General features: G+C 33.4%; 1 protein-coding gene across 1 annotated transcript; it reads right to left on the bottom strand.

Moving 5' to 3' along the window:
• Positions 1-2266: 2266 nt before the first annotated feature.
• LOC133179502 (epidermal growth factor receptor-like) lies at positions 2267-10517 on the bottom strand. The gene is made up of 6 exons (XM_061314254.1): positions 10435-10517; positions 7255-7325; positions 3647-3758; positions 3299-3457; positions 2690-2895; positions 2267-2547 (listed from the first exon to the last, which is right to left on the bottom strand). Exons 2-6 carry the CDS (start codon positions 7322-7324, stop codon positions 2408-2410), a joined length of 687 nt encoding a protein of 228 aa, XP_061170238.1. The 5' UTR covers position 7325; positions 10435-10517; the 3' UTR covers positions 2267-2407.
• Positions 10518-11602: the final 1085 nt, after the last annotated feature.

An 11602-nucleotide genomic window follows, 5' to 3' on the forward strand; every position in this document is an offset into this window, starting at 1 on the left:
TACAGTAAAAAGAGGCCTATTTGAGTAAAGGGATACAGTTGTAAGAGACCTATTTGAGTAAAGGGATACAGTTGTTAAAGGCCTATTTGAGTTGAGGGATACAGTTGTAAGAGGCCTATTTGAGTAAAGGGATACTGTAGTAAGAAGTCTATTTGAGTAAAGGGATACAGTTGTTAGAGGCCTCTTTGAGTAAAGGGATACAGTTGTTAAAGGCCTATTTGAGTAAAGGGATACTGTAGTAAGAAGCCTATTTGAGTAAAGGGATACAGTTGTTAAAGGCCTATTTGAGTAAAGGGATACAGTTGTTAAAGGAGTAAAGGGATACAGTTGTTAAAGGCCTATTTGAGTTAAGGGATATAGTTGTTAAAGGCCTATTTGAGTTAAGTGGTACTGTAATAAGAGGCCTATTTGAGTAAAGGGATACAATTGTTAGAGGCCTCTTTGAGTAAAGGGATACAGTTGTTAAAGGCCTATTTGAGTTAAGGGATATAGTTGTTAAAAGGCCTATTTGAGTTAAGTGGTACTGTAATAAGAAGCCTATTTGAGTTAAGGGATACAGTTGTTAGAGGCCTCTTTGAGTAAAGGGATACAGTTGTAAGAGGTGTATTTGAGTTAAGGGATACAGTTGTTAAAAGGCCTATTTGAGTTAAGGGGTACAGCTGTAAGAGGTCTATTTGAGTTAAGGGAAACAGTTGTTAAAGGCCATTTGAGTTAAGGGATACTGTAATAAGAAGCCTATTTGAGTAAAGGGATACAGTTGTTAAAGACCTATTTGAGTAAAGGGATACAGTTGTTAAAGGCCTATTTGAGTAAAGGGATACAGTTGTTAAAGGCCTATTTGAGTTAAGGGATATAGTTGTTAAAGGCCTATTTGAGTTAAGTGGTACTGTAATAAAAAGCCTATTTGAGTTAAGGGATACAGTTGTTAAAGGCCTATTTGAGTAAAGGGATACAGTTGTAAGAGGTCTAATTGAGTTGAGGGATACAGTTGTTAGAACCTATTTGAGTTAAGGGATACAGTTGTTAAAGGCCTGTTTGAGTTAAGAGATAGAGTTGTTACAGGCCTATTTGAGTTAAGGGATGCTGTATAAAAAGCCTATTTGAGTAACAGGATACAGTTGTTAGAGGCCTATTTGAATGCTCAGCAGTCAGGCCTCTCTTCCATACTGTCGCCCGCGTGGCGCAGTGGTTAGAGCGTGTGCTCTAGAGTCGCGGCATAAGGAGTTGATCCTTACTTCGTGGGTTTGAATCCCACTGTGGGACGTGGAGACCGGTCCTTCGGATGAGACCGTATAAACTGAGGTCCCATGTCGCAGTAGGTGCTGGCACGAAAAAGATCCCTCACTGCTCAATGGCCGTAAGTGCCGAGTATAGGACAGAATTTGCAGCTTTCCACCGGCAAGTGGTGGCGTCTCCATATGAGTGAAAAATTCTCGAGAGGGACGTTAAACAACATACAATCAATCAATCTCTTCCATACTGACAATATATAGATCAGAGAAAATCTTTACTGAAGTGAAATATGGAGATAACCATCAGTAATTAAGCTGTTAACTAGTTTTGAAGTTGTTAACTAGGACTGAAGCTGTTAACTAGGACTGAAGCTGTTGACAAGGACCGAGTTTATTAACTAGGACTGAAGCTGTTGACTAGGACTGAAGTTGTTAACTAGGACTGAAGCTATTGACTAAGACTGAAGTTATTAACTAGGATTGAAGCTGTTGACTGGAACTGAAGTTGTTGGCTAGGACTGAAGTTATTAACTAGGACTGAAGCTGTTAAATAGGACTGAAGTTGGCTAAGACTGAAGTTATTAACTAGGACTGAAGCTTTTAACTAGGACTGAAGCTGTTGACTAGGACTGAAGCTTTTAACTAGGATGAAGCTGTTAAATAGGACTGAAGCTGTTAACTAGGACTGAAGCTGTTGACTGTAACTGAAGCTGTTGACTAGAACTTAAGCTATTAGCTAGGACTGAAACTTTAGACTAGAATTTAAAAAAAGGTTTGATCTAAGTAAGTGTAATCGACTTAAAGAACATGTCAAACTTTGCAGTTGTAAGTGTAAATTTGATGTACTAATAAGTATACTATAAATGCTCAATATTATTTTTAATGCAACTTTCCCGAGTATAAACATTTTGCAAGAGTTGTGAAGGTTTTTAGTAGTTGCCAAACCAGACTGGGGTTGATGCGTCTTTTGGCAACTACATACCAACAATTGCATGTTTCCTAGATTTATATTTTATATCAATGAAAGTCAGAAGTATTTGTAAACATTTAATAACACAAACACCAACAACAAAAATAAATGGCAGTGGACCAGTAATCTCATTTGGTATTGTACCGGAAGTGACATCAACTCCATGATAAATCCATGTCGTCATGACACTACATGTCATCTCTTGTCACGTGTATAATGACTGTGTCTGTAGCATGTCATCAATTAGATTACTAAATCTTGTATCCTTTTTAACACAGTTTTTATACCCTGGCCCCCAACATCCATCTGTTGAACATCGTAAGCTGCACACAGCTTTCTCTGAAACTAGAAACATTTTAAAAACTTATCAGGAGCAGTGCATCAGAACATCATACAGAACAATATGACAGTACATAGGTGAAGAATTTATTTATATATAGAATTTGGGTTCGTCAAAAAATTACACATTTATAAAAACTATACTTACCACAGTTTAATACTGATTTGTTCCTTTTGACTATGGCTTTTTGGCGCCTAGATCTTCTGAAGTATTTTCGGAAATCTATACTGTCAACATAACACAAATCTTTATTGCTGACTATTGCTACGTTTCCCCTCTGAATTGTTTTTAATGACGTCATACCGAGGTATTTTAATGAAGTAAATGCTATAGTTAATGAGTTGTTCATCAATCTGAAACAAAGAAAAAGCACGATTTGATCGAAAGTAAACGAAACAAAAGAAAACAAATACATTTATATAAATGCCACAGTAACAATTTTACGGTTGCCTCGCAAAGTGAGTAATTACTGTTTAAATATGTCCCTAACAGTTAAGTTGTTATTTGATAATTAAGCTAACAATTTGGAGTTTCAAGAGTTCGCATGGGTATTTTTGTTTATCACATTTGGTGTATTTCAACATTAAAAGATTTCCTTTATACCAGAAAGTTAGATGAACTTGAAAAGGACCACTTTATCTCAGTAAAACTACCCTGTAATTTCCTCCTCAAGAAGAATATAGTATTAGTCACGTGATTTATTTTTGGACACAGACAATTGATCAAACAAATACACAAGATAGTGTATATACATACGTCTTTTTCCCTCGTATTCGAATAAGACTCTTGAAGTATGATAGGTTCGTGAAGTCGGTGTGTTTGCCCTGTACCACCAGAAAACCCGTAATATCCTGGACGTTTTCGAATACCCTTAAGGCATCAGGGTGAAGTCCCATCAAATTTAGATAGGGATCTCTACAGTTAAAAGAAAATAGAATTATTTTCTTAAAATTTTGACGATATTGGCATTTAGTGTCATGCTTTCCTTTCGTAAAAATAGAGAGTCACAGAGATAATAAATACATGTATATGTGAAACAAAATAACAAGTCATATTATAAATTAACCATGAATTGATTAAGTTTAGAAAGAGGTATGTACTTACCCATGGAATGTTGCATCAGTGATTATAATATTCCCATTAATTTTTGTACATCCCCGAAATCTACGGATATTAGAATAATTCACATAATCTGGGTCCCGGAGTCCTGGACATACTGTAAAGAGAAAAAAAGTGTCATATGATGGAAAAGAGTAGTTAAACGTAACCTTTAACCTCTAAAATAAAAAAAAAAATGGGGCAGATGTTTTTTCAATCGTTCATGCATGTATGTTTATTTGACATATTTCACATGTAAAGTGATGAAATGTAATATCACAAAAGTACAATGTATTATTAAAATATTTTATTACTTATATCTACTATGAAAATGTATCATAATTAACCATAATAGTACGAATACGTACTGTAGATTTATTTTACGCGAGTACTTTATATCGCGAAAAGACTCGTCTCGTAGAGGTCAGAATAAGCGAGTGGAGAGCTTTCTGCACTATTAATTCATGACCGTAGGAACCGGGAAGGGAGGGGGTGTGCCCCCCAAAATAATTTTGCCGATATATAGATTACTGTAGAAAACATAGCTACTACACGTATATGCTTGTGCCCCCTCAATAAAAACGTCTGATTGATGACCTTTTTTATGGTTTTATTTATTTATTTATTTTGCTTGTCAAGAAATTTTTTTTGCTAATTGATAGCCCCCCCCCCAACTGAACATGTAAGGCTGTGCCCCCCCCCCCCCCAACTGAAATCGCTTCCTATGGGCCTGCAAGTTAAGAGCAAGTTTTTTCATTTCTTGGGAAAAGAACGTGATAATAAATTATTCGCGTTCACTTAGGAATCTTGAGATCGTTTTAATATATTTGGGTATCTTTCATTAACTTATTAGTCACGTTCTACAATACAAAACTAGGAATAATTATGGAAAATTGAGATTCCTGTACGAAACAAAGTGACCATCCTTTGACCATTGAAGAATGATTCAGTCAGTCTGTATTTTGACTAGTCAGGTGTCCAAATATTTGATCCATACTGTAGAATCATGCCTTCTATCTACTTTGAAACTTTTTTTTTGTATATTTTAATGGACTTTTGAGCTTGAATACTGTTCGTTACCTCCATATACATGTATTTTATATATATATAAGAATTCTTGTGCGAATTTTGATCGTGAATTGAGGCAGTTGTTTTATTTTGTGTCTTTTGAGCAAATTAAGATATCTGACATCGGGACATCAATTCTATTGAAGATTCTACATTGGTATAATTATTGTCCTTCTCTGTGTGTTATACTGCGATCGATGATCTTATTAGATTGACAGATTACAGAGAAATATCACAGTAACGAAGTAGTCACGACACATGTAATCATCCCCTCTTTGAAAAATCAAAATTTCTTCCCAGGATTGCTAGTGATACGAGCAGTTTTATTTTTAGAAATGAATCAGAATAAAAATGTTAGATGTGAGTAGGTTGTTTTACTGTTATTCATGTCTTCTACTTATCACCGATATGGGGAACAGAAGATATACATGTAATTTATTTGATGTCAAACAAATGAATGAATTCTAGACAGTTAAGGAAAGTACCGAGGCCTTTCCTCAGGAGAGATAATACTCCCTTTAATTAATAGATTTCATCAATGATTATATAACTATAACTTAGGTAGACTTATCATATTTATATACTTTCAGTTTAAATCATGTGGTACATCTATACATTCCTGTTCATCTTGTTTTTACTCGCAGTAATAACCCCAGTTTTAGAGAAGTTTCATGGTCCTTAGACTGGGGGTTCTGGGTGAATTATATTATATCCCTTTATATGCAGTAATGTTTAAAATTGTATTTTTTTCCCAATACAAGAAAAGTTTCATGGTCCTTAAACTGGGGGTTCTGGGTGAATCATATTATATCCCTATATATATATAATAATGTTTAAAATTGTATTTTTTTCTTTTCAAAAAATTTCCAATTTCCAACCCAATTCACGTTATTCATTCACACTCTGTGATATGACGGGTCGATGTATCGGACTTGTGACTCGGTTTCAGAGAGAACAATTTTAGTTTATTGATCTGTTTTCCAGATATATCTGATTATCATAACATTATGTATTCATAGCTTTCTTATCTTTTTGTTCCAGTGCTAAATTTGTTCTGACATTCTGTATGTTACAGAACCTTACTCTAGGCCAATATTTTTTTTAAAAACAAAATACATATTCTCAGGATAAAAATCATTCAAGTTCTCTTGTAGTCAAATCACTTTCTAAACATTTTTGCCTAACCTAGAATCAACTTGCAAAAGAACTTAAAAAAAATTTTATCGACTCAAAACATGTATTTAAAATATATCATGTAAAAATTTAACAATTTTTTTTTTAAAAAGTGACAATTGTTATTTTTTTAATGTAGAATTGATAATGACTTGCGGCTAGTTTTACACCGTTCTCTTATACTTTTAGCTAAAATATTACTAGCATTAATTTCAGACACTAATTTCGCGTCCATCTTTTTCCGTACCAAAAATACAAATGAATAAAAGAGAAAAAAAAATTGATGTTATTTTTATCTGCACAAAATTTATAAGTTTAAAGTAGCCCAATGATAAAAGGGAAGAGGCGAAGAGGTGTTTTTGAACGAAAAAGAAAAAAAACAATAAAAAGCTTTACAGCCAGATCAAGTGAATTAAATATTCGGTGGTCATTATACATGTTAACTAAATGTAAGAACATATTTAAAAGTATCTGTAGAAGAGACTGATACTCACTAAAAAAAATTTTCAAATTTAATTTCCTTGTTTGAGTAAAAAAAAAAGTAAAATGAATGAATTTGAGAAGATTGAACAAGATGTGTGCTTTTGTCATCAGTAAATCCCATCGAAAATTAAAACTTTACTTTCCAAATGTTAGTAGATTTTTTTTGAGCTTTTGAGCACGTAAACTTCAATGAAAATATGTGTAACATATGCCTTTGAAAGAAAATTTAGGTTTTTGCTAACAACATTTAATTATAGATTTATTTTAAAAGTTAATCAAATAATTAATTTATAAACAAGAATTTGGTGAATCTGTTTACAAGTGATAAAGACAAGTTACCAATGCATATTCCATATACATGTAATATAGTCTAATGTCATTTTTATCTTACCTTATTTATTATAACTATAACCTACAAACGTTTCAAAAATACGATATTAATATCGGATATAAATGTCCAGAAGTAGTGAAAATTTGTCACATAAAATAAATTTTTCAATTATTTTCCCCGTTCGGATTAGAGGCGCACTGGATAGAACTAGCCATTGGCTTCAGGGAACGTTTACTTCTGACGTTGACCTTTACAATTTTTTATTACCAATTATTTTCCTTGAATTTGAAATAATGGCCTAATTATGGAAAATAAGAACGAAAAAAAGTTTTATACCTTAATGTTAATCTGCTGAGATTTTATAGAAACTATCTTTTAAATGATTCCATCAATTCTGATATCTGTATCCCAAGGCACTCAAAGAAAAATTCCTAAGTTTGGCTCTCATATGCAAACCGGAATCATTTTCATTCATCCAAACATGTGACAGCTCTATACAGACGTTAGTCCTCAGGATTTTTTTTTTAAATTTCCGATTGTAAAGAAATATTTGGCTTACCTCTTCTTCTCCTCGCTGCGTGCGAAACACAACACAAACATCCCAGAAAAATCAGGAAATCGCTCTTCATTCTGAAATGAGTTTTCAATACCCTCTGATATGAACATATATATCAATACTGACTAAATGGGTCGATGTTTAAATACTTTAATAAAGTGTGACATATTAAAAGTCAGAAATCTCCCCGACCATCCCATCTGGCCCACTGAAGAGAGCGTAAAACTTTCTACCTGTAGAGCGTGACTCATTTTGTTTACATCATACAGATACCTTTAATATATACATTGATAACGATGGTTCATTTTGCAATTTAGGCGAAAAATAAATCATACATGCACATATGATTTGAAGGCCTATATGCAGGGATCAACCACTCCCCCTACGTTATTGTTACGTCAGACACGTCACATTTATCTTCATTTAATATCAACACCTGAGATTTACCTCTATATTTGAAAACACCTGACAGATTATCCTGCCGGGAGATTTGTTAAGGTCTTAAAGCGACCTCCCCCACGAAGAAATAAACCCAGGCCGAGAGATTCCTCGTCGCCAGAGGAAAGACTAAATAGCTCTCGTCTCTTTTGATGGTTCTTGTCTCCAAATCTCACTTGTGAAACGTAGAAGTTGATTCTCTATAATGATTGCCTTAATTATTTCGTCATTAAGTCAATTGCCGATAAATACAGATGCTAATAGACAGATTTTAAGCAGTGGATGGAGACGGGTCGCGTTCAGCGGGTACGAACAAACAGGAAATTTGTGACATGTGAAGAGAACATCTACAATATAATTGGGTCGCTCATAAAAAATAACCACAAGTATGTACAGGGGATATGTTAAGATGAACATCGGGTACATGTAAACCAACACACCTTTGATCCAACGTATTCAAAAAAAAAAGAAGAAGTGTATAGCAATTCTGGCTTTTGGCTTCATATTAATCAAACTCCATTTAACACCCTCCCCAACAATAATGTTAACGTTTGTTTTGAATACCTGTACATTTTAAACTGTATACTCAATCTTTCAAAAGGATTTTATATAATTTTACCACAAATGGTTTACTCAGTACCCCAATAGGTAAATGACCTTAACCTTCGAGATACGTGTATGAACTTGACCCAACTGGACCAGAAAGGATGTTTACCTCAGCGGCTATAATGATCTTTAATTGTTGATGCATGACGCATTTTGTTTTAACTAATCCGACTTAAAAGTAAGGACAGTGCAAAGAAAAAAAAGACACCCTCGGTCCAAAAAGGAGCAACTTGACCAACTGAATAAAAATTTTAAATTCACAATGGCCTTGAAATTCGGAATATGACCCTCATGCATGACAATTATAAAATTTTTGAAAGAAAAACTATTTTGTGTTTGATACTCCCCCCCCCCCCTTCTATCTAGGAAAATGTATAAATTGCAGAAATAGCAACTACATTGATCTTGCCCTTTGATATATGACAACGGAGGAAGATCATAGCGCAAAAATTAGATATACAAATCATTTTTAAAATGTATGAAGTATATTATTTACGGACATAGGATACTCAAATAAAATTGTCATAGAAATTTGTAAAACAGTTTGTACATGTTTTATAATCATCACGAAATATCCCTATTAAACAAGCCTTATTTTTTTTTTCATTCTCTACAAATCTTTACGTTTAAATCTATACTGAAATTCAACGCAAAAAAATTAAAAAAAATAAAATCTCCGAAAAATACAGAACTATATTCGGTAAAGGCATATCTCTGTCCCCATAAAAGTAAAATTTTGAACACCTATTCGAATGTGCACAATCGATATATTGTGTAAAATAAATCCGAGTTAACAAAATGTAGGGCCTAAATTATAGATTCAAGTGGGGAAACTATTGGCACTGTCGTCTCTGTGACGTCACAAACTATGGAGAAATGCAGCTATTTTTAAAAAAGAGGGGAAAATGCGATTTTTTTTCTCAATATTTTGACTTTATTTCTTTTATAGAGCTCAAACTTTTCACAAATTTCATTGATATTATCATTCTACATGGAGTCGGAGCAGTCCTGCTCTCGATATCGACGTAAAATACACTATTTTCTTTCGAAATCATTGAATTATTGAATTCAAGTCATTTTTGACGCCATATTTAACATCTGACGTCACAGTGGACGATTTTTAATGCATTAGTCTTCATTTATCCGTCTGGCTTAGAACATTATATAAGATTTCCCCACCAAAGTTTAATTTTGGGGACCATTACCGATTATAGTCATTTGCTCTATTTTTTCCATAAACAGATTAGTTTAGATCTGAAAAAAAAAATATACACGAAGCGATGATAAAACCCCACTTTTGCCTAAGAAAAGTTTGAAAGAACATAGGCGAATGAGTGAGAAAAATCTTCATGGTTGGAAAAAAATGTAACCTATTGGCTAAAGAAGATCAATGGCTCTATAATTTGATTATGAATCTATGTTTACCTATAGCCCATAATCATACGTGTTCATTTTAAAGATAATGTCCCAAATATATAAATCTTGAAAGACCTTAATTAGCTAGACATCTAAGTACAACGTGTGTTTTTTACCTTCAATGTCGATCTTATTTTATCAGGAAAATCATCGATGTATTTTTCTGTAGAGCTCGTCTTGATGTTTTCAATTGATCTACCATTACATGGACTATTTCATTTGAAAGAAATGCTTTACAATAGAAAATGGTTGAAAGAAAAGAGGAATATAAAGCATTTTCTGTGACCTTTTGATGCATTTAGCACCACATTGATATTGCTATTAAAATCGAAATAAAAGGGTGTAATTTTGCGTCATTACTTTTAGCACGAATAGGAGTTATTATATAGTACATACAATAAATATCAAATAGAGAGACAATTTTGTTTTATTGCCGAGTGAATAAGGAACATACTTCTTTCAAAAGAAACATTTCTTTAATTAAAAAAATTTATTAGCTTAAGCAAACAAAACGAAACTATTAATTAATCAAGATATTTTACTACATGTATGTACCTATATTTTTATATGACGAACATACTTAATCATAGAAATTTTACTTAATTTTGAAATATTTATTGATATATTTTTTTTTTTTACTTTTTTTTATTGAACAGGAAAAAAGTTTATAAATTAAAAAAAGAATGATTGTTAACGGACATATAATAATGTTTGAAGCGTTACCTTGGCAGACAGCCGAGGCCTTGGATGGTAGTCCACAGAATGACACGGCAATGTAAGCGTGGACGATATTGGTTTCTGAACAGCTTCCGGCCATCTGCCCACACCATGTGATGCCGATTTCAGCACCGATTATGATTACTGATACAGCCAGGATCCATACTGATATAAAACGATAAATATACGCAGATTTCTTGTTATAATATGGTTTTCAATGACTTTTGCGAAAATTGAGGGAAATGTCCTTGTGTCATACATTTGGGGGTTTTTTTAGCGGTGTTTAAAACAAAACCAGATGAAATGTTGTCTAAGAATTCTTTGCAGTGTTTGAATTGATTATTCCCTAATCTATATTTTTTTCTGTCCAAATATTTGGGCAATCCTTGGAAAGTTATCAAACAAAAAAACAAGCATATTACTTCTTCATACATTCTCCTGCAGCACAGTTGCTGTGAAACTGCAAAACTGGGATTATCTGTATGACAGAACATTATAATCATGGTGAAGGAAACCAGTGTTTTGCTTCTTAACAATAACTGTATTTATATTATTGTCCATTAAACCGAAATAAATGACTGGCGTATTTAACAATTTCAGGCTTGTATGGTGCCATTTAGCAATTTCAACCAATTATACTGGTCATTTACAGAAGGGAGTTCCCATAAATCAGGCTCATAATTACCAGACTCACCAAACTAACTTTATGAATGGACGAGGTGGTTATGAATGAGAGCAAAGGCATGCTCATTGACAATGTAATCTACAAATGTTACTAGAACCGCAGCAGCCAGCTAATTTACAAATCAAAATGTTATAAAAAGAATTCACCCTTTGAAAAAATGATAAGTAGCCTTTGAATGAGCAAATCCGCAGCAGTAGATCTTCACAAGAACTCCTACACTAGAAAATGACCACATCACAAATCAAAAACCTCCAGCTGAGAGGGCTTAAATCACTCATACGCGCATCACTCGGATAATTGCTGCTAACCATTTTTTTTTATAAGTCATCACATTGCTATTAAAATCTAAAATTCTTCATCATTTACGATGGGGATTAGGTACTAGTACAATTAAGAAAACCCTCCATCCAACAACAAAACCCAACAATATAGATACATGTACATGTATAGCGCAGATGATGTCTGGATTCAAAATCGAAAAAAATCAAT

The sequence above is a fragment of the Saccostrea echinata genome, unplaced genomic scaffold (genome assembly GCF_033153115.1).
Source record: "Saccostrea echinata isolate AGI-Se365-2 ecotype Australia unplaced genomic scaffold, CSIRO_AGI_Sech_v1 ptg000004l, whole genome shotgun sequence".
NCBI classification, from domain to species: domain Eukaryota; kingdom Metazoa; phylum Mollusca; class Bivalvia; order Ostreida; family Ostreidae; genus Saccostrea; species Saccostrea echinata.

Excerpts from the sequence above, each read along its gene's own strand:
- LOC133179502 (XM_061314254.1), bottom strand. The coding sequence starts at position 7,324 with ATGAAGAGCGATTTCCTGATTTTTCTGGGATGTTTGTGTTGTGTTTCG. Across the intron at positions 3,458-3,646 it reads ACTGATGCAACATTCCATGG|AGATCCCTATCTAAATTTGA; the intron begins GTAAGTACATAC and ends TTTTAACTGTAG. Across the intron at positions 2,548-2,689 it reads CAAATCAGTATTAAACTGTG|TTTCAGAGAAAGCTGTGTGC; the intron begins GTAAGTATAGTT and ends AAATGTTTCTAG.